Source organism: Pygocentrus nattereri, chromosome 12 (assembly GCF_015220715.1).
Source record: "Pygocentrus nattereri isolate fPygNat1 chromosome 12, fPygNat1.pri, whole genome shotgun sequence".
Classification (NCBI taxonomy): Eukaryota; Metazoa; Chordata; class Actinopteri; order Characiformes; family Serrasalmidae; genus Pygocentrus; species Pygocentrus nattereri.
Window position 1 is genome coordinate 24,050,517 of NC_051222.1, and position 24,428 is coordinate 24,074,944.

The 24,428-nt window shown below is 39.4% G+C and overlaps 1 protein-coding gene across 1 annotated transcript in view; it reads left to right on the forward strand.

The window, feature by feature from the left end:
• The first annotated feature begins 2,273 nt into the window (after positions 1 to 2,273).
• Positions 2,274 to 24,428, forward strand: part of LOC108428251 (pseudouridine 5'-phosphatase) — a 29,230-nt gene continuing 7,075 nt past the window's right edge. Inside the window, exons 1-3 of the mRNA XM_017699122.2 lie at positions 2,274 to 2,595; positions 3,641 to 3,859; positions 5,749 to 5,978. Of these exons, the coding sequence (XP_017554611.1) occupies positions 2,541 to 2,595; positions 3,641 to 3,859; positions 5,749 to 5,978 (504 nt within the window). The 5' untranslated portion in view covers positions 2,274 to 2,540. The remainder of the gene's footprint in view (positions 2,596 to 3,640; positions 3,860 to 5,748; positions 5,979 to 24,428) is intronic.

Sequence of the window (24,428 nt, forward strand, 5' to 3'; positions counted from 1 at the left end):
TAGCAGTGGCATGGGTTACTTGCACATCTGTGATGGCACCATGAACACTGAAAGATAAATACATACAGTACAATTCCTTCTATTTTTTGTGCATTTGTCACACTTGAATGTTTCAGATCATCAAATTACTTTTAATATTAGACAAAGACAACCAAGTAAACACAAAATGCTGTTTTTTAATTGATGATATCTTTCAGGGAAGGAAAAATGCTGCTTGGCCCTACTTGGCCCTGTGTGAACAAATAACTACTCCCTTGACTACTAAAGCAACCAGTTAAACAAATTCAATTGAAGTCAGTTTTATTAGCCATATGCAGACATAATTACTGCCTGACCTCTTGAATCTAAACATCACTAAAACCTGTCTGGTACTGTGAAGCAGGCTAGAAGCCTTCAAAAAGCAACACATGATACCATGTTCTAAAGAGATTCAAATACAGACGTGAAACAAAGTAATTTATTTATGGAAAGGAGTGGTCGGCCTACCAAAGTTACACCAAGATTACAGTGACGTCTCATCCAGGGGGTCACAAAAGAACCCAGATGAACATCTAAAGAACTGCAGGCCTCAATTGCCTCAGTTAAGGTCAATGTACAATATTCCACAACAAGAAAGAGACTGAGCAAAAATGCCTTCATGGGAGAGCTGCAAGGCGCGAACAACTGCTGACCAAAAGAACACAAAGGCTTGTTTTGCATTTGCCTAAAAACATCTGACCCTCAAGATTTTTGGGATAATATTCTATAGAGTGATGAGTCAAAGGTGAAACTTTTTGAAAACATGGGCCCCTTACATCTGGCCTAAGCTAACAAGACCTTCCAACATAAGAACATCATACTAACAGTCAGACGTGGTGGTAGTGTGCTTCTGCAGGACCTGGATGACTTGTCATAATTGATGGAACTGTCTATATATGTATATATATATATATATATATATATATATATATAGCGCTTTTTACAACAGGTTTTGTCACAAAGCGGCTTTACAGAACAATCAGTATCACAGAAAGAGTAAGAAAAGAGAAAATCTGAGTCCAAGCCCCCATGAGCAAGCCAGTGGTGACAGTGGCAAGGAAACTACCTAAGGCTTGTAGAGTTTAATTGTGTGTTCTGAATTTTCTGCTTAATTTATTCAATTTTATCACTAAAGAAATTCATAAAATCATTGCTGCTATAGGCTAAGGTCATCTGGGGTTCAGTAACTGTTTTGTTCTCTGTTATTTTAGAAATTGTACTAAATAGTGGTCTAGGATTATTCTTATTGTTTTCTATGAGAGAGGAGAGATAGGCTAAGTGAACTGTAGCAAGTGCTCTTCTATAGTCTATAAGGCTCTCCTTCCAGGCGGACTGGAACACTTCTAGTTTAGTCAGGTGCCATTTTCACTCTAGTTGTCTGGCAGTCTGTTTTATGTTCACCCATTGTGACCTAAAGCTTAAGCGCACTTGGGTTATGCAGCATGATTACTCAACATGACAACGCTAAACCACAATCTCTTCCGCCTTTGAAAAATGATCAGTTCATGTCTTCAGTCCCCAAACGATAATCCCCAGTTGTTAGAAGGAAAATTGGCGTGACACAGTGGTAAACACACTCCTGTTCCAGCTTTTTTGGAATGTTTGCTGTTTATAGGCATCAAAGGTGGAATAAACAATATATTTACAAAGAAAATCCATAAGGTAAAATATTAAATGTGTTTTTGTGCTGTTTTCAAATTAACACAGGACAAATCGAATGTACTAAATCACTGTTTTCTGTTTTTATTAGCATTTCACATACTGTATACATACAAAACATTAAGTTCTATTCTTAAATTAGCCATGAAGAAACTATGAAAATTCTTCTTTTTGAATTTTTATTTCAGTTGTTCTTGTTTATGTTGTGCATGAAAAACAGTGTGTCATTGCAGTTAGATGCTTGTTTTTCTAATACAAATAGAAAATTTGTATTTTAAATATATTATTTTATTTTAAAAAGTAAATGTGTCCCAATATTTTTTATCAGTGGTGTAACAGAAACACAAACGTTATTGAGAGGAAAAAAACACTGGACAGACTTTTTAAAATACCTCTTGTATGGATATCTTAAAGGAAATAAGACTAACTCCGCGGTTAGTACAATCTGTTTTTATATTTCTGATACATTTGGCTAAAAATACTGACAGATTCATGAGCCCACAACGGTACAACCATGTGCTGCATGAGAAAACTCCATTTCCCATGAAGCACTGCGGAAAGTGCTGGACAATAATAATCTACTCTCAGGTCACAGTTTCCGTAAAACGAGAACCACGATAAGAGCAGTTAACATCGCGGTGTGTCTCCGTGTTAGATTTCTACATTTATGAAGTACAAGGGGTAACACATCGATCACACAAACCCGTCTTAGGTCGTAAGGGAGAAAGCTTTTTCGGTGAATTCTGATTGTCCACCTCATCTTCTCAGGCAGTCTGAGGTCCCGCCGGTTTCTTTTCCCTCTGACTAACAGAAAGAAGTGAAAGTCGCGAGTTGAACTTAAATAAGTGTCTTTTCGTGACAGTATGACTTACAAACCGGTCACTCATGTGATTTTCGACATGGACGGGTTGTTGTTAGGTGGGTGAGGAGCTTCGGTTTTTACTATGGTTTGTGTTTTGCTAGCTAGGTTAGTTAGCGTTAGTTAGCTAGCTGCACGACTGCTGGTCACTTTATTCCCATTCATTTGAGTCCAGGCGTCGAAATGTTAGTGTCAGTCATTCTTATAAACCAAACGGAGCCTTTTTCAAAAGTATGGTTCTTTTTACACTGACTCTCTGCTCCACATGTATGGTATGAAATATCGACCCAAATGCATGATGTCTAATAGAAAGCCATGTGACATGAACCATAAGATACACGACTGACCATTAAAAGGGGATTTTCCAAAGCCAACTGTTAAGCTATAAACAAAGCCTTTCTGAGTGGTTTGATGTGACATGCGTCGTTCTAGAGAAGCTTACTGAGTCAGAATTGTGCACACTGGTGGTGATGGGAACCAGACGTCTCAAGAGTTTCATGCCTCTTAAAGCCTCTTAAAGCCTTTCTCCCTCACAGAAAGTTGTTGCGTTACATGGCATTACTATCAATACGCTTCCTGATGCCAACTACATTGTTCTGTGATAGTTTTGAGGTAAACTTGTGGGATACAGTGTACGTTTTAAAATCCATGACTGCTGGAGGAACACATGTAAGGTCTTATAAGGCAAAGTGATCCCCAAATAAAACATTTTTTTGTGAAGGTTCACTGGTGGTTTTGGTTAGTAAACAAAATGTAGACATTGTGACTTCTGCTGCCCATCACCATCACTGTAAAGAACTGTTTCTCTACAATGAACCATTTCACACCAAGCTACTCTGGATAACATTGTTTACATCCGAATTATTGAATTATGCATACATTTTGAGATATTGGTGGAATTCCCCTTTAACATTTCCTTCACTACTTGGGTGTAGAAGCTTTAGTTTCATGACTTAACGTAGTGCACTACATAAGAGACATTTTTAACACTACCTAACTTAGTTAGCTCTCTCTGTTCATCAGTCATTTGACATTTGCTGGTCTCGCTGTAACTTATGATCACAGCTCCTCCTCTAAACCACACTGTTGTGCCGATTCTTTCAGATACAGAGAAGCTATACACTGTCTCCTTTCAGGAGATCTGTGACCGCTACGGAAAGACATATACATGGGATGTAAAGTCTTCAGTGATGGGTAAGAAGGCTCTGGATGCAGCCAGGATCATCAGAGACTCCCTGGAACTCCCTATGAGCCCTGAGGAGCTGCTGGAGGAGAGCAGAAAAATACAGGAGCGCATCTTCCCCAATGCTGCCCTAATGCCAGGTAATAACTGTGCAGGCTTATTTGGCTCAGAAATCTGTAGAAGTGTCTTCTAGGGACATTTTGTGGTCAGAATATGTACAGCAGACACACCAGTAACAGCAATCTACAAAAGTGAACATGTCAGTGGCATATTAGGCTCTAGAGCTTGGCAGAATGTAGTGGGCCCAGAAAGTTTTGGACATTTGGCTTACTTAAAAATTTATTAAATTCATTGTGTTAGGAAACAATGTCCAATCAAGTGGGATTAATTTTAAACACACTTTGACTTTCTTTTGGCAAAGTGTTGTTTCACTGTATTCTTTCAGATCATTACTGCACATTTCTGCAGGTTTACGTCTAACATGTCTTCATGATCCTGTCAATAAACATAGATGCACTGACACATTTCAAGAAAAATGACCCCAAACTCTGTGTAGTGCTCTTAGTGCAGTCTGGTTGGATTCTTCACATAACACATAAATATATAAAAATATGAAATTTTAAAATGCTTAAAAGCTAATTCAATTGTATGCTTCTTTTCTGGACACATGTTTACTGACTGTTTAACATTTGCAGTGTTGTATTTAATATTTAGATTAATGAACATGGTTTTGTAAGACTTCTTTTAGGGATGAGCAGAAGTTCTTAGGATGGGTTCATTAACTTTGTTCATGCCAAATGAATTTTCACCTTAGATTGTGTTACTATGATATACCTGCAAAAACTGTGAAAAATGTTGTCAAAATTCTCCAGTATGATTAGGTTCCCAGGCTTTACTGCATTTCTCAGACGTTTTCATCTACACATATGTCTTTTGGCCACTGGCCTGGTGATTTGGAGAAGCTTGTAGTGGTGAAAGTGAAATGAGCCTGATCAGAGTAGTAGCTGAAATCATGGGAAAGGTCAAGTGGTTGTTTGGTTTGCTGCTCGTGCTTTCATAATTAGCTTTTTCTCTAACTTTGTGAAAAGGTGCCAGGTGACCCCATGAGGTTTGTGAGAATAAGCAATCATCATGACCTTTTCCTTTGATTTGGGCATGCACCCTGAGCAGGCTAATTTTAGCTTTATTCATCAGACATGACTTTCTCAGCGATGGTGTGACGTGGCCCTCAGTTTGTGATTAGTTAATGATTGTGTATTGCATGCATATGCAAGTGGAAGAGAGTCAAATTGTGACTCTTTAAAAGCCATTTTGACCAGAGCTTGATATAATAAGACTTGGGTCAAGGAGCTCCCTTAATTAGTGACACTTTTAAAAATTGGTTTGTAAATTCAATTGCATGCTATCTGTTGGGTCTCTTGGGTCAGTTATAATGGGCTTCAAATTAACAGCCTATATTCTGACAGGCTCCATTCTATCTATGTTGGGTTTAAACTCTCCAGCAGAGATGTTCCCAAATCACTTTAGTATTAGTAGTTTTAATATGTTTTAAACTAATGTCTAACTAAGGTTAAATTAGCTGTATTCTGTCCTGCAGACTCAAGCTTTTATAATGAAAAACTCCCAACTTTTTGAGAAGAACGGCATTATAGTAATTACTGCTGTTTACCTTTCCTGACTTCTGCCTCCAGGCCATACTCACAAGGATTCAGGGGACTTTTCCCATAACTAGCTCCAGGGCCAGAGAGAGTTCTTCCATTCTGGGTAATTCCCACTTTTAAGCACTTTCACTTTTCCAAAAAAATGAGTTGAACTGGGATGTTAGTGAAGTACTTGCAGGTAGCTCTCTAATTAAACAAAAAAGAGCATGACAACAATAATAAAAAAAGAAAGGTACCCATGATGCAATGCCCATAGTTAAACTGAAAGGCAAAATCACAAAAGTTTTTATTCGTTTGCCTCCTTAAGAGTGGTGATCCTGATTTAATCAGTCTGAGACGCTGACTCATGTCTCCATTTCTGTTCTTAGGTGTTGAGAAACTCATAACTCATCTCCATAAAGACAACATCCCCATTGCTGTGGCTACCAGCTCAGCTAGCTTGACCTTTGAGATGAAGACAAGCCGCCATAAAGACTTCTTCAGCCTCTTCAAACACATTGTCCTTGGAGATGATCCAGAAGTGAAGAATGGCAAACCCCAGCCAGACGCCTTTCAGGTGTGCGCCAGCAGATTCGATCCTCCAGCTTCTCCAGAACAGGTATAAAATTTATTAGTAGGGAGGGAGGTCAAAGATCTGTTCTATTCTGTTCTAAACTATTTTATTCTGTTCAGGACGTATAGACTTGTGCGATATGATCACTAAGTTTTGTCGCCATATTAATGGTTAAGGAAGCCTGATTTGGATCTGTTTAGGAGCAAGAAACATACTTGCTGATACAGAGACGTTGTAAAGGAGGAGACAGGTCATTGGTTGAAATAGGAATAGGAAAGCTCCTAAGACTGGTTAAACTATGAATGGGAAAGCTTGTCAGAACAACGCCTAAAAGTGTTTTTTGTTTAAGTGCTACAAACAATTTATACATATTTTGTCAATTTTTACAAGTGATTTCAAATATGTTCTTGAAATGATAGTTTTGCCTTTAGTTTCATGTTTTTAGGTCTCACCTCATTTACAGAAATAAGAATGTGGGGTCGTATTACAGAAACGTCTTTGAAATTGTTTAGTCACCATGACAACTTCATTTCGGGCTGAATTTAGGACGTAAGCTATTACAGAACAACAGTTCATAATCTTACTCTATTCAATTCTAATTTATTCTATTCTATTCAGGATGTATAGGCTTGTACAATATGATTACACGTTTTGTCACCATATTAATGGTGAGGTAAGCCTGATTTGGATTAAGATTTGTTTAGGAGCAGGAAACATACTTGCTGATACAGATAACTCCAGGTAGGAAAACAGTATTTTAGAAACAACCCAGCTAGACTATATTTCCTAAAGACTGTCCTAATATAAAGACAACCTCAGAGGTGTTAAAGCTAAGTCAGTTTCTGTCATTTTATGCAGTGACAGGCCACATAGTTCACTGTAACTTGCACATTGTGTGTACACTTTTATACACTGAAAAGGGTACTTTGACTTAAGAGGGTTTTTTTCTAACAGCTTTCTAAAAAAGCCCAGACACAGCAGACACAATCTCCACCGCCCTTCTTATCGTCTTTTTGGATCAATGTGGATGAAAACTCATTAAATAAAATATTATAGTGATAATGGTGAATAATGAGGAGACAGAGCTGAATCTGTGTGTTTCTTAGGACGAATAACGTTAGCATGCTTGGCTAAAAGGTATGGGAAATAGAGACTGAAACTGAGGAGCAGCAAATGCTGTGATAAACAGGATGTTGATATAATAGTCTTAATTTCATGTTTGTGTTTTTTTGGCCTTTTTATATGAGTAAGGGTAGCTAGCTGTCTGGCTAACTAACCTGATTATTTTTATTATGTATTTATGTTTCAGCTGTGCACGTATGGTTGGTTGGTAACAGACATGATAGTTGTTTGTTGACTTCAGTCAAGTAGGTTAAGATGTCCTAACTTGCAATAAGATGCTATAAAATTCCTAAATCAATTAAGATTTTTGTAAAATTTTGTGAAAAATCTTATCTTGACTTTTCAGATCTTAAGACAAAATGGTTTCTGTAATATGGCCCCTGGTCTTGTATGACTGGAAATGACTGCCTGGTGGCATTTGCACATGGCCACTTTCTTATGAGGACTTTGGTTGATTTTTGGTCTAGATTAACGCTTATAGTCTATTTTATCAGAATCAACAATCATGTACTTCCAATCACTGGTGCCTGTATACTGTATGAACAGTTACAGACTGAAGCCCATCTACTGTCATACACAGTGTGTCAGCCAGCCCATTTGTCATCATCCTCTGACCATACTGAGATATTATTTTGGTTGGTGGACCAATCTCAGTACAGACGTGATACTGTGTATGGTGCAGTAATGAGAGAATCAGACACTGCAGTGTTGCAGGGGTTTTTAAACACATCTGTTAGGTTGAGAGTGGTCCATCATCCAAAAAAAAATCCTACTGAGAGCAGCTCAGTGGTCAGAAAGCGAGCTTGGATGCAGAAGCTAGGTGATGGCTAACACAAGATTGTGCATCAGTAGATGGGCTGCTGTCTCTAATTGTACACTAGCAAGATGGAGCTACCAGGTGGGAATTTCTGAGAAAGTGGACACTGAGGGTCATATGTATATCAAAGACATAGCAGTGCTAATAAATAAGGTTCTCATGAGTTAAGATTATGATTACACGGACTATGCCGTTGTTAAATGGCATGCTGTTGAAACACTTCCTTTGAGAGAAAAATGCTCAATTATGCCTCAATTTCAAAGCCAAAGGGAAATCAATCGTCCACTTTGACTAGCTTTTGTAATCGAGTAGAACATGCAATTAGACATACGTGTAGTATTGTAGTCATATCCACTTGTTGCGCTCCCTGAAATGCATATGTACAGTCGTATAATAAGGTTTGGGTACCCCTGGTTAAATGACAGGCTAACAGTTAACAGTCTGATGCATGGGGGGTTGATGAGACCTGCAGGAGGACCACTGCTCTGTTTCCCCTCAAAGCCACTCATTTTCCTGTTTAATTGCCTTGTATGAAACATGCTAAGAAATGAAAGAGTCGCCTGGAGTCATGGGTTAACCAGATGTTTCAGCTTAAAAGTGCTGTGAACCATTATAAATTAAGCTAAGGAGGGAGAAGTGGCAAAAATAAATGAGGATAATGTTCATCTTGTCTTTATGATAATAATATTGAGGTACTACACCGCAGGGACCAGCTTTTGCTTCAAATAGGCTTCATCTACTAGGACTGTATTGATACAGTGAACATTATTTGAGTGGATAATGATGACTGTGTGTGTTTATGCAGCTACAACATGTTGGTTATAGTTGTTAATGCTTATAGACTGTCTATGATTGCTCTTAATATGCCTTTTTTATTATGATAATTGTAGTTGTTGAGTGTTTGAAAAATGCTGATGATACCTGTGATAGAAAATTGCATGTCCTCATATGGCACAATAATGGTAACATATTGTCACATTGCCAACCCCTAGCAAATGATCATATTTTTGCAACGTAGTTTGTTACATCTTGAATATCTACCAGCAACACAGGCCTGGCACCATGATATGCAAAATAAAATCAGAAGGATCATCCTGCCCTCTCAGTTTAGGACATAACTGTTTTGCCTTTTTCAAATAACTGAATTAGTTTTCCCAGAGATACAAAGTGTACCTGACATCGTACTATTTGGATTGTTGGTTGGATGAAATATTTTGAATTGACAATAAGGCACTGTCTTTTCCGCTTAAAAAACTAGGCCCTTTCCTAAATACTGATTCTCCGATCATAGATAGGCTGCGTCACCTTTAAGAAATTGTCAAAATTTTATAATGTGCTGCAACGTGAGTCAGGAATACCTCAGACACTTGCTTATTTCCTAAACTGAAGGAGCAGGAGGAACGGTAACTGTGAGATAGACTACTGTGGCTAGCCAGAAAGTATTCCTTTGTTAAATTCTTAGATTTAGTGTCATGGATGTAAACCCATGATGTCAGCACAAAATCCACTGAGCTTTAAAGGTAAAATAGGAATGGTGAGCCAATTTGTTGCTAACTGAAGTAAATTGGGAAGCAATTAACAATTATATACACACAAAATGTACATATACAGTTGCATGCAAGAGTTACATATTTTGTTCATACGTGTTTTTTTTATTTTTATAAGTAAAAAGTAAACACTGTTTTGCTAAGAAACTATCTTAATCTCGATGATTTGCATACTTCCAAGTCACAGGTGAGGTTTCATTCCAGTGACTCTTGAGTGCAACTCATGTTTGTGCAAACAGCCCCTCCAAGGGTTCAGCTAAACCTTACTTCCTGTTTTTTGGTATCATATGGGGGTTTTCCTTTGCCTTTTTTAGCTGAGACATACAAGCAGTTCTCTCTGAGAGTTTTCTTGGTCTTCCAGGTCTTGCTTTGATTTCCACATTTCCTCTTAACTGCCATTTAATGCACTTAGTGACATTTCTCTTAGTGGACATAGCGAGCTGGAAGCGCTTTGATATCTCTTTAGGGTTAGGGTTAGCCTAACAGCCTTCCTCTGTTTTGTAGGCATCAGTTAACTTCATTTTTAGATCTTGAACAAGTTGCTTGGAGGAGTCCCTGGCTGTTGAGTGTTAGCGTGCGGTTTGAGAATTTATTACGCTCAGATGATAATTCCAAATGACACATCTTAACCTGCGTGTCCAGTCCGAACATTAATAGAGGCCTAGCAATTTAAGTTCTGAGACTGAAATTGGAAGAATGTCCAAAGTTTAGCCAGATGTGCCCAAATATAATTACACAACTGTAATTATGCATTTAGCTACCCTGAAAGTGTGAGAACAAAGCTGATTCTTTTTAGCACAGTTAGGCTGCTGCGAGATTATCCTGTTATGTATGTGCCATCAAATGCATACTGCATAAGGTTTGTGTACTACTTCCTAAAATTTTGGATGTATTACTTTAAAAATGACTAAGGTTTTCATGGGGTAAATCACATACCCTCACCATTGACCATCCGCAGTTAACATGCCAGGCTTTAAAGCCTGCTAGACAACGCATCTGAAGCCAAACGGGCTGGGGTTAGTTTGTATTCATTGTGCTTTTGGTGTATGCTTGTGTGATAATGCAGAGGCAGCTTACTGCATTTTAGCTCACTCTTCTATCACCCATCCGATCATGTAGCCACAGTACTGGCTATTCAGTTCAATGGACTGCTTTCATTCAATTTCTCTACAACTTGACATTAGGCCATGTTGTCACAGACAGCATTCTCTTACATGTGGCCCATTTAGGATGCTGCTGCCTTTGGTATGAAATGTTTTGGTGAGTTGTCCCTGCCTGTTAAGTGACTGAAGCTTCCGGAAAGGTCTAAGAAGGAAGGCAGTCAGCCATGTGTTAAATAGTGTGGTTAGGAGCGGCGTTTCTCCTGATGAGATATGAAAGCGGTGCAGCGAGAGAGAGAGACTCGACAGGGTATTCAGAGGAATAACGGATGACGCTGTGCCACTCGCTGGAGCCTTTACGTGATGCGAGTGCTCAAACAGAGTGAGAGCCGAGAGAGAGGAAGAGACAGAAAGACGAGAGTGGGTACGTGCAGGTGAGAGAGAGAATGAAAGAAAGAGATAGCTAAGGGAAAATGAATGAGGAGAGACTCGGAGAGAGAGAGAAAATAAGATGCCAAAGCTCCTCATTAAATGCATTGATATTTCGGCGACTGCTCAGACATACCATACTAGCTCAAGATGGAGTTGAACACATGAGAAGATAGATTAAGGGCACTCTGGCCCTGTTCATACTTGGGTGGAACGGCACTAAGTACACGTACCATGGAGACATGCTATGATCCTTGGTTGGAAACGCAAATGACTACATACCATTTGTATTGTGAATGATAAAGTATCCTAATGTGTCCCCCACAGCGACAAAGGACTGGCTTCATCTCTGCGGCATCTGTGTAGCTTCTTTCTTCGTCTGCTCTCCTGTTTGATTATAAATTGCATTAGTGATCCATGCGGTCTAAACGTTTGCAGCAGTCTGTGCATGTACAGCAACAAAGACATGTGCCACATTTTTACTTGAGAACAAATGCAGCTGTCGCTATCGATTATATTAGTAATCAGGGTAATTTGAATTTTTAAAAAGCCCTGATTAAACAAATGCACATAATGAAACCATTATAAATCATGCCTTTTAAAGATTTTAGAGTATTTGCCATCCTTAACAAGCCCTCGTCCTCTTGGCCAGGAATCCCTGACGGCATTTTAAGGGCTGAGGGATTAATTGAACGTGTTGACTTTAGCACTCAGAACTTGCCCATGAAATGTTTCCAATTTAACACATTTTTCTTTTCAAGCCCCAAAATAACAGCAGACAAAGTTATGAAGAAATAACAAAAAAAAAAAAAACACTTTAACTCTTCAAATATTTAACCAATAACACTCAAGTTGCTGGGATTTAGTTAGCAAACTATTCCAGCTGTTATACATAACTGCTGGTACAGCTGTTTATCATGCTACAGGCTACATGACTAACAACAACAAAAAGAAAGGCAGTACACCTTGATTCTGCACAAAGACAGCAGTTGTTCACAAAATGACTGTTAGCTTTATGTTTAAACCTCTCAAAATCATTATGCATTGCTGAACCACATTGACGACACATATTGCGCTTAGAGTTGAGAACATTATCCTGACCTTTGTTGTCGGAATTCCCAGGTGAGAGGTCATTTTCTTCTATTTTTCCTGGGAAATTCTGTGTTATGAGCTTCAGTCGGATAATCGTGCTAAAGCTGCGTGTGTTGCAGTTGATCCACTCCTCAGTCCTCTCGTCTCGTTCTGCTGCAAGTGGCTACTTGTGTAACATATGTGTGACGCACAGTGGAGTGGTCAGTCAAAGTTGGCAAGGACTTGTTAAAAAAGGACCTGAAAGAGTACCTGGATTGGAATAAAGATAAATCGCCAGGCTTTTGAAACAACTTCATTAAATAAAGGATGCAGATAAACGAGAATGTTCTGGGGCCGTCACAATCATGACATTTTAGCTCATACTTGTCAGTTTCTATATATTATCAATATAATCAATGTATGTATCCATTTAGGTATGAGAATAAAGTAGCAATATTGACCATTTAACTATCTTGCTTTTTCACTATCTTTACTTTGCAACTAACACTTGGTTGCACTGACATGAAATGAGAACCTGCACTGTTGTGTTCAGATTTTGTTTACAGGTACATGGGATCATCTGTAGAGGCATCCAAGCTAAATTATTATTATTTTTTTTTTGGAGACAGTTAAAAAATGTTCACAAACTCCTTGTTCTGCAAGCATACATGCTAAAATTAGCTTTAGCTGTCTAAGAAATAACCAAGAATTCCCCTAAACATGTCATGCCACTCATGACTAAAGTGTTTCCAGTCAGTGTCTTGTCTTTACATTTATTTGTCACAACCTAACTGATTGAAAACACATCCATTTCATATTCTGCTTATTGTAATGCAACATGATCGTGAAACAACTAACGACTGCAAAATAATTGCGGTCAGATTCTTACATAATAAATGTGATGGGCGTAGTGTTTCAGTCCGACTGTCTGTTACTGTAACAGAGACTAGAAGGAGAATTTAAAACATGCATTGTCTTTGTGGATACTGCCCTCAAATTACTGATGATTTATCGCACATATTTAAAATCAAGTAAACTAATTTAATCGATTAATCGTGAGAGCTGTAACAAGAACCTGTTGATTCTTGACCTCATCTGGAACATCTGTGCATGTGTTCGTTGGTTTCCTCAACATGTGTTCAAGCATTATATGATGCCTTACGTTTAACGCTAGGTGCTTGGGAATTCAGGTGAGCTGCAGCAGGTCTGGAGAAACACTCAAGAGAGAAGACTGGAAGAGAGGCAAAGTTGGTCGCATTCAGAGCTGACAGACAATGACAGAAGGGGGCCAATTGTGACAGAGAGACGGAGGGAGACAGAGAGGGGACAGGGAAGGCAGGCATGCAGGAACACTTAGCATGATTCCTGTGCTAGCTGGCTAAAGCCAGTGCCGCTCTGCTGCATTCTTATTGCTCAATGAATTCTTTATCATTATTTATCAGGGCTCGGGGAAAACTTGCTGCCGCTATGCAGGAAGACTTTCCTGTTCCCGCTCTCGCTTTCTCTCTCTCTCTCTCTCTCTCTCGCTTTCCTCCCTACGCACACTTAGCGCTTTCTATTCGCTCATTGCTGAATTATGCAATTATAAGGCAGTTAATTAATTTGTGCTTCTTTTATTTTTGTACCAGTTGGCATATCTCCTGGGTACAGTTAAGAATAGATAAAACGAAAGCCACCCCATTTTTACCATTAATAAGCTCCTCTTTTTGCTGTGATTTGTGCTCATTTTATGTGTTCTTTTCTTTTTACGGTAATCTTGATTTACATGTCAAACCGCTGACACTTTGATGTATTGCAGTTTCGGCAGCAGTAGTATAAGCTATCTGTGCACGCCTGACGAGTTGATACCAGCTCTTCTTTGAGGGCTTAAAGCCCGGCATAAAGCCATTTAATTATTTACGCTCACTCCTCTGCTTTGAATTATTACCTACCTTTGAGTATAGACACAAGCGAGCTTCCTACTGGAGGTGTGAGATCAAGTGTTAAGGGTTTCCTTGGTTCTTCTTGAAGTAAACCACTATTTATGGTGCTGGAAGGACTGCTTAGTTATTTATACTAGAGACGACCACAAGGCCAGTAGAGACGGCCTTAACCAAAACTATGACTGAAGGCTATGAATGTAGTTTATCCATCCAAAAGGGGGCGTGCATTTAGAGTACGTGGAAAAGTTTATAAATATACGCCGTGTTGACAGTTTATTAGGTAGGTACTTTCTTTGGTCATTTTATCAGCAGTGTTTGTGGGATTTTTAAACACCTTAATGTCCCTAAAGGTTTAAGTATTGTCCTTTGGTCAGAAGCTGACAACAAATAGAGAGGACAGCGTTCCCGCAAAAATTAACTAGAGACTAGTTTTACAGTCATGGAAAAACACCTGAAAATGGGAAAAGGTATTAAATATCCTTGACAATATTGACATATATGTGATCTTTATACTTATTTTAAAGGGGGTTAAAGGCCCACAAACCGATCAGGGAAGTGAGGGTCATTATCAAGATCCTGTTGTCCATACATAAATGTATTTGTTTAACTTTATCTAAGTAAATCTCTTTTTTGAAGGAGAGATGTTCAAGAGGCTGGCATAATTGGATTTCTCCTGTTTTGATTTTGAACCTGTATATAAAATTGTCATTAGACTGTTTTCTTACAGTCCTTGAACGCTAAAATGTTGTACTCTTTGGTATAAAAATGACGGGATGTTAACTAATTTAATATAATCATCCTCTTTTGTTGTAAATGAATAGACAGTAGAATAAATAGAGAGGCTATATAGTTTATTTTTAATGTTTCAGTGAAATCTGCAAGACGAATAGGAAAAATCACAAATGGATAAAGATGAGCTATAATCTCAGAACCTATGGCAGAAAACTGAAACTGTACTTTTCCTTTGGCCATCGGTCCATTACAGAATGTTTCAGGTTTAGGATTGTTGGTGCCTTCTCAAGATTGTTACCAACAGAACCTAACTGTACCCAAGGGTGTTCTTTCTGTCTGCTTGATTTAGCGAGTTCTTTACTTTTCCAGGTGAAGTCACCAAGCACTATTACATGCCCCATAACGCTTCAGAGTGCAAACTAGAATGATATGTTGATGTAACTAGATCATAGATAGGATGCTAATGCTATTTGCATGTACTCTAGCCTCCACAGAACAAGTGCTCGCGCTCATATTTTCACACTTTCACACAAGTGAGCTAGGTAGACTCTTTAGATTGGCATAAAATGACCAAAAAAGGTGAATGAAATTATTGATTGTGGTTATTATGGTGGTTACAGCTGTCTTAAGCAGATGGAGACTAGAGTAGAACCAGAACTGTAATTTGTTTTCGAAAATGTCACTACCATGTCAGATGTCTCATTACCATGCTACCATAACGAGTTTCATTACAAAATTCTGTGTATCCATTTATGTAACAATTTTGGATATAACACGTTATTGAAAAGTGTAACAGCTGATCCTTGCTAGCATGGGTTCTGTAATATATGGCTGTTGTCAGAGGAAAAAAACACACTTTACTTTTAATGTAAGTCAATGGAACCAAACTTTTTTCCAAGTAATTGGGAAAAAAATAGTTTTAATCGATTCCTCATGAAGTCTACACAGAGTGTAAAGGGCAACAGGCATTTTCAAAATATGTCATAAACTTAAAAGCACTAAAAATGGAATTCTGAGCAATATGCCGGATCTTCAAATGGTACCTCAGATCAAAAATTTACCTGCTTAGTCATTATAGGAAGACACATCCTGGACATGGTCAGTGCTTGGCTTGCACACTTGAAAAAACCCTTTCACTTGTGCTGCTTCTGTTTCGAATTGCTTTTGCCAAGATCTGAACCAGCCAGTGTATGTGTTACATTAATATTAGTATTTGCAAAGATTGTGGACTGGGATCTCTGGCTTCTCTTTGCTTCTCCATACACGGAAGATGTGAAGTAGGGCTACGCATGGAGAATACCAAGCAGCCTTTCTTTCCTGAGGCGTGGAAGCACCGCCTCACAGGTGAGTAATGAATGGACTCCTGTTCATCTGTCTCCATTCTGACCAGAAGCTAGGGAATGGACCACCTTCTTCAAAGAGAGAAGGGCATTTTTCACTCCTCAGTCGGGGCAAAAAGCCCTGGAGGGAACAGATCTTTACAAAAGGTGGTTTGAGTTCAGCCGCACGGCTTGGATTAATGAGACGAGAAGGAGCAGGAGTTCACGAACATACTTGAACATCGAGGAGAGCCATGTTCTACCACTATCACTCATAACTATGGCAAATCATATTCCATCTTCATCTATCACGAAGACGGTTCAGTAATCTGGAACAGTTCTCAGAGAGTCAGAGGTCACGTATGGAAAGTAAAAGCCCGTCTCTCCTTTTTTATGGTTAATGAGTTGTGGCCTTTCTTTCAGGTGAAATCTTATCTCATGCTACCACATGTAGGAAACTGCATGAACAGCCAAAGTAACAATCTTCAGAAGAAATGAGGGGAATTTAACCCCTCATCCTAGACTTAAGCTGCGTGACAATGGTATATGCTGGACAATTTAAAAGTCACAAAATGTCGTCCGTAGCTTTAAAGTGCACAAAAATAAGTCACAGTTGTCTTGGAATTTTTTTCTGTAGTCACATAAGATATTGTTGGACTTATAACAGCCCTTCAGAGCCTTCTAAGTACATGTTCCCCCTAAACATGAATGTCTGCTTAAATGATTTTGCTGAGGTTACATCAGAGTTATCACATACAAAAGAGAGCGTTTAATATAGCCTGGCCTAGTAGTCTAATAATAGTAATTGGCTGCCATAACTGTAGTCTATAGTGCAACTCACAGGTTCTTTTTAGAACCACATTAAGTGACCACAAAAGCTGCAGCCCACAAGATTTTACCAACCAGATCAATTGAAGTGCAAACGAAAATACAAAAATCAGAATAGCCCTTCCATTCTGCTTGATTTTATAACAAAATGCAACACAGTAAACAAAACAAAAAAATACCAGAATGTTTATTGACTGAGTTTGATGATGTTTGGCAGCTAGCAAGTGCTGCTGAGTGACATGCTGTAAAAATAAAAGCTGTGAAAGGAGGTCTGGCTTAGTTCATTAGGTTTAAATGCGTATTAGTTTAGCCTTCAGTTCGCAGCGTAATTTGTTTGGCTGCAGAGCTTTGTTTTAAAAAAGACCTCTGAATGTTCAGCGCTGACTGGCAGTTACTCGTTTTCTGTTCTCAGACATAATAGAGACACCGAGCGTAATTTATATATACAGTATTTTCGGACAGCAGTAAATTTGGTCATGTGTATAACTGATGTCATTCGCACCAAACACGATTTTTCACATGGTGAAATTGCAACATTATTTGCACTCTGATATCTGTGAACTTTCACTGGCAACAAGATTCAGCCAGATGGAATAAGAATCTTTTTAAAAGCAGCTCAAATTATTGAGTTATGGACATTCAAGCTGTATCTGAAAGATTAAAGTTTCCAGCTCCTGAAGGAGGTGGTGAACACACACAAACACACACACACACACACACACACACACACACACACACACACACACACCTTCTACGATGCTTATCTATCTGGGTTGTGCAGGATGCACTGGGGGAAGGCAGGATACACCTTGGACAGGTCACCAGTCCATTTCTGGGCAGACAGAGAGACATATATAATCACACACACTGTGGTGAAACTCTCAATGCTCTTTTTAATTTGACAAAAATCTGTTTTGTTTTTTTTTTTGGTTTATACTTAATTTTCTTACTTTTCTCAGTCTGAGGCTTCTTAACTGTTTCACTTGTAGGTGGTCCAGCCTGAGTATTTCCTTTTTGAAAGACCCTGTTTGTAACCATATCCATGGTGAATACATTTCTTTTGAAAGAAAAGAGAAATGTTTTACGTTGACTGTAATACATTACATTGAAAATGGAAACATAACCAGACTACTAAATTAGGTCGACCCAGGTGTTGATGTTCTATTTTTGTAAATTATTAGTCATATTTGAATAGCATTCGGTTAAATGTCTACATATTGTGAAAAAAATTAACCACTGGTTTAACCACTGGCTGAGCTTAAGCTATAGCCTATATTATTATTTATTGTCACATGAACTTTACTTGCTGTGATTAAAACATGCTCTGGTGTTGGTGCATGTACACAGATATCACCTTTTGGTCAATACAGTACAATCCTCAGTTGACGAAGGCATCATGTTCCATTTGTCAGCCTGGGTTGGATTCACATTATAATAACATTACAATCTCTTATCATTATCCAATATTTAAACTGCATTTCCCTGACTCTACTTTAATTAGCATAAAAAAAATTATTATCTACACTGTTAAATGTGTGTATGCATATATAATTTTTTTTACTGTGTGTGTGTGTGTGTGTGTGTGTGTGTGTGTGTGTATATATATATATATATATATATATATATATATGTGGTGGTTTCAGACTCCGTTTGGACTCCAGGGTCAGACTCTTCTTGGCTGTATTCAAGTTTGGTTTCAGGCCCGTTTAAAGCTTTAACCTGCATCTTTGAGTTTGCATTTGCTAAGAATTTCTTTCTGAATGTTTGACTTGATGTGGACTGCAAACATCACTAAATGACGTAATAATGCAACCTGCAGATATTAGTCTTTGCTTTCAACTTGCTTTGTTGCATTTACTGAAGTTTCTTTGGCTTTACCCCAAGGAACATCAAATTGAAGCCAATGTGTTGACCCATGGATTCAGATGTGAAGTATATTTAGTGCATAGCCTTGAAGGACCTCGTTTGTCAGTGTGACCCTAGTGAGCAATTTGGATGTTCAGTTAAGCTATTAAAATGAGGCTGGAATTCTGAGGGCACAGTGGCATGTCTTCTGCAGTGTTATATGGTCTGTTTCTTTCTGGTACAATATTTTGTTGAAAGTGCAAATATATGCATATGTGTGTGCGCGTGTTCAGGGTGTTTATGTATTTTTGCAGTGGCCCAATCCCAAGACGAGGATTTTTTCTTATTCTGGCTTTACTGCTCAAATCCCCATTGAGCACTTTATCAAACCTCCAGCTTTGAGTGGGGAGTATTTACAGAAAGAGCTGTTCAAGTTCAAAAACCTCTTGAAAAGTGTGTGGGCAGCAGAACTCAAGTGTGTTTGTGTGTGCGTGTGTGTTAGTTTATTAAGGAGCTTTATAGTATTGATCACTCTCTCAGCCCCATGTGGGTGAAAGGTCAAGCAAGTGCTGGGAAATGAGATATGAAATTAAAGTTTAAGTCGAAATTATTATCAGGTGTTGAAAAATGCACACCGATGCTTTTTCCCCCTTCACTTTTCTACTTTTAAGCTCTTTTGAGTCTCAGGAAATATTTTAAAATAGTTATTTAATCCTTTTCAATGGAGGTTATCATCTAGCACTGAATGGCACAGAAGAGGGAAAATGGTTTTATGCTTTCATCAATAAAGACAACAGATGTGCTGAGTAAGTTCCTCTGAACAGTGTTCTCAGAAATTGGAGAATTCCTAGGAAGGAATTTGCTTCATGGAAGTTTCTAGAAACTTCGAGAAGACTCATTGGCTTAATTTCAAACTTATGTAGCTAAAACCTTGACATCTTCAGCCACCACAAGCTATGGTGCAGTACATTTGATTTGCAGTACTACTTGATAAATGATTTCTTTGGCCAGTCATCATGCACTGGCCAGGCTGGCACTTCTGAGACCCCTTTTAGACCCATTCGTATGAGATTGCACCTGCGTCTGGGCGTAAGACCAGGGGAAATCGTCCTCTTCACCTTGGCTTGTCAGATTCCCTTCCCTATCCTCTTCAGTCTATAGGGCGTTTTCCATTGACCATAGTGCTCCTGATTTCCCCAGGTTTGCAGTAGGTGGCTATTAAGGAATAAAATTGAAGCCATGATGACCAGATATTAGACTGGGCCATGTTAAGTGGCCGAGCACATGCTGTTTCCATGCAGTGGCCATTGACTCATATGTCACAGTTTTAATAAAGTGTGAGAAGTAGTGGGCTTGTTCTGCTCGCTCGCTCTCTTTCTCTCTTTTTTTTCCTGTAGCACAGATAATAAACTATTCCACATCGCCCCCTATCTGGACTGCCCCCCAGGCTCCCTGCTCATTTGAAAGATGCAGCCTGCAATCTGTCATTGTCCTGAGAATAGCGTCAACAATCGTTTCTACACACAGATACACTAACAGAGCTCTACACACACATACATTTACTTACTCACTTCTAAAACATACAGCAGAATGTGTACTTATGTTCATTTATACACTGCTCAAAAAAATAAAGGGAACACTTAAACAACACAATATAACTCCAAGTAAATCAAACTTCTGTGAAATCTAACTGTCCACTTACACTTGACAATCAATTTCACAGCTGTTGTGCAAATGGAATAGACAAAGTGGAAATTATTGGCAATTAGCAAGACACACTCAATAAAGGAGTGGTTCTGCAGGTGGGGACCACAGACCACTTCTCAGTACCTTTCTGCTTTCTGGCTGATGTTTTATTCACTTTTGAATGTTGGTGGTGCTTTCACACTCGTGGTAGCACGAGACGGACTCTACAACCCACACAAGTGGCTCAGGTAGTGCAGCTCATCCAGGATGGCACATCAATGCGAGCTTGGCAAGAAGGTTTGCTGTGTCTGTCAGCGTAGTGTCCAGAGGCTGGAGGTGCTACCAGGAGACAGGCCAGTACACCAGGAGACGTGGAGGAGGCCGTAGGAGGACAACAACCCAGCAGCAGGACCATTACCTCTGCCTTTGTGCAAGGAGGAACAGGCGGAGCACTGCCAGAGCCCTGCAAAATGACCTCCAGCAGGCCACAAATGTGCATGTGTCTGCACAAACGGTTAGAAACCGACTCCATGAGGATGGTATGAGGGCCTGACGTCCACAGATGGGGGTTGTGCTCACAGCCCAACACCATGCAGGACGCTTGGCATTTGCCAGAGAACACCAGGATTGGCGAATTCGCCACTGGCGCCCTGTGCTCTTCACAGATGAAAGCAGGTTCACACTGAGCACATGTGACCGACGTGACAGAGTCTGGAGACGCCATGGAGAGCGATCTGCTGCCTGCAACTTCCTTCAGCATGACCGGTTTGGCAGTGGGTCAGTAATGGTGTGGGGTGGCATTTCTTTGGAGGGCCGCACAGCCCTCCATGTGCTCGCCAGAGGTAGCCTGACTGCCATTAGGTACCAGGATGAGATCCTCAGACCCCTTGTGAGACCATATGCTGGTGCGGTTGGCCCTGGGTTCCTCCTAATGCAGGACAATGCTAGACCTCATGTGGCTGGAGTGTGTCAGCAGTTCCTGCAAGATGAAGGCATTGAAGCTATGGACTGGCCCGCCCGTTCCCCACACCTGAATCCGATTGAGCACATCTGGGACATCATGTCTCGCTCCATCCACCAAAGCCACATTGCACCACAGACTGTCCAGGAGTTGGCGGATGCTTTAGTCCAGGAGGAGATGCCTCAGGAGACCATCCGCCACCTCATCAGGAGCATGCCCAGGCGTTGTAGGGAGGTCATACAGGCACGTGGAGGCCACACACAATACTGAGCGTCATTTTGACTTGTTTTAAGGACATTACATCAAAGTTGGATCAGCCTGTCGTGTGTTTTTCCACTTTAATTTTGTGTGTGACTCCAAATCCAGGCCTCCATTGGTTAATAAATTTGATTTCCATTGATGATTTTTGTGTGATTTTGTTGTCAGCACATTCAACTTTGTACAGAACAAAGTATTCATTGAGAATATTTCATTCATTCAGATCTAGGATGTGTTATTTGAGTGTTCCCTTTATTTTTTTGAGCAGTGTATATTTTCCCTTGTCCTGAGAATAGCTTCAATAGTAGGATACAAAAGGATAGACATGCAAAAGTCACAGACCACCTTTTTATTTCCTTTCCAATTAAAACGGCCATTACGTACAAGTTCTTCATTAATCAGGAGATGTTTGAGAAGATTACCTATGAGACATGGCTCATATTCTCAGAGAAGCAGTACATTAATCCGATCTTTAAGAGAAAATCAAGACACATTCTTGCTTCATATTTGTAAAAACCCTCAAGTATTTCTGTCCATCCTTTCACTCGACACTATGGGTCTGAAAGAATGTGTAGAAGCAGTAAATGATAAAAGGAAATAGACTAACAAGAAGCAACTGAACATATGACCTAGTAAGTCAGGGTTTTTGTTGTTGGGATTTCTTGGATCGTTAGAAGCAGGCAAGGTAACCAACTTCAAAGACTGAACTTTGGAGTTGTGGAAAAAATATCTCTGCAGATTTCTTTGAAACACTGAAAGCAAGTCTCACAAAAATGGCAGCTTAAGCTAAAGGCAAAAGGTGGACACTAAGTAATGAAAAAATTAATAATAAATTCAGTTGTTAAAGCTTTTGTAATTCAGTGTTAAAATGTTTTCTGCTTTTTTTCTTGATGCTGAAAAATGAATAGCCTGTACTTAATGGGTGTTTCAACTGAACATAAAATAAGTGACAGGCTGGTATCTGACTTTTGCACAGTAGTGTATGACTACTAATGCTGCTAAAGGCCACTTAGCATAAAAGCACTTTTTTGTTTTCTGTCTAATGGCACAGATACAGCTTCATTTTTCCAGTGCTGTAGTCCACCCAGCTGTGTTAGATGGTTTTTGTTTGTTTTTTTTGTCTGTCAAAGTTGTCTGTTAAATATGTGTTCTCTTTTTTTTTTCCAGCATAAACTTATAATGAGATCTATTCAAATCACACACTCTCACTTTCTATAGCTCAGATATTCAAACTGTGGGGCATGGAATAGCATGGAGGTTAAGGATGGGGGGTGAAACTAGAAATAGCAAAATTAATGAATTGCAATTAATCATATTAGTGCAATTAAATGAGAATAATGTCTTTTATATTTGTGATAGAGAATGTTCTTATATTCTATCGTGTAAAATAGTAATATTGATCTATATTATGCAGCTAATAACAAATGCTCAAATTTAGTGTCACACGGGGTGCCATGTGGCAATGGCTCATTTAACCACCTTTCCAAAATAAACCTGCTTAATTTCCAAAAGAACCTGTTTTTCACAATTTGGATATGTTTGGGCCAAAACTGTATGAACACAGATGAAGTGAATAATATTGATTATCTTGTAACAGTGGCACATGTCAAGGTCTGGGATATATTAGATGCTAAACAAAGTGTCAGTTCTTGTTGTCGATATGTAGGATATGGAATAAAATAGGCAAGACTGAAGACCCGAGTGACTTTGACAAGGGCCAAATTGTTATGATGAAACAACTGTGTTGGATCATCTCTGAAATGGAAAGGCTAGTGAGGTGTTTCTGGTCAGCGGTGGAGAGTACCTATTGACAGTAATCTGAGGAGAGACGAACTAGAACGCAAGCCGATGGAGGCAGTGTGATGTTCTTGGCAATGTTCTTCTGGGAAGTCTTGTGTCTGGGCATTGTGGGCATCAGTTTGGCACGTGCCACCTACTTAGACATCGGTGCAGACCAGGTACACCTCTTCATTGCTGTGATATTCCCCAGTGGCCGTGGCTTCTTTCAGCAGGATAATGTACCCTGCACACGGTTTGCTTATTAGGCAGCTGTTCATAATGTTTTGGCTCACTGATGTATGTTCAAAATGATAACGTATTACAGTGTCATTGGCCTATTTTATAAAGAGTCACTTTTCATGCTTCACAAATGGAGCTTGTGCTGTCGTATCGTTTCGCTGATGTGTCTAGTGTGAATTTGAGGTAAGGAGGTCCCTGTGGTCGCTCTTGGTTTAGCATGTGGTTTTGAGCATGACTGTCAGACATATCCAAACATTTCTTTAGCTATCTAAACACTACTGTGCTGTCTTTGCACTTCAACTAAAGAGTGAAAAGACACAGACAAGGTCTAGTACAAGTGGTTCCTGACAGGTTGTTCTAGCTGCTGTTCTCTTACCCTTCACGTCCAGTGCTTCATCCAGACAGCATTCTATTCCAGAAAAGGAGTAATTAACAAGATATGAGAAGATACAGGCAACCTCGTGATTGTCTTCACTGTCAGACACTATATTAGTCTGTTTGACTGATGGGTTTATTATTATTTTATTTATTTTTTGACGTCTTGCCAGGCTGTCGATGCCTTCATAAAGAATGTGTGTATTTGTGTGGGCCTATGCGTGTATCCATCCCCCAGGGCTACATTATACAGTGCTCTATATTAGGGTTTGTGCCATGTTTCATAGGCCTGCCTTCCTTCGCTGGCTCTGACAGGAAGAGGTAATTTTAATGAGATTTTTCCTCTGCCTGTCAGAACTCCTTCACTGTTCGGGGCTATTTTCATTCTCCTATGTGAGTGTGGCATTTGTGATCATGCGGCTGCATGCGAGAAAGGGTGCAAACACGCTCTTATGTATATGTAG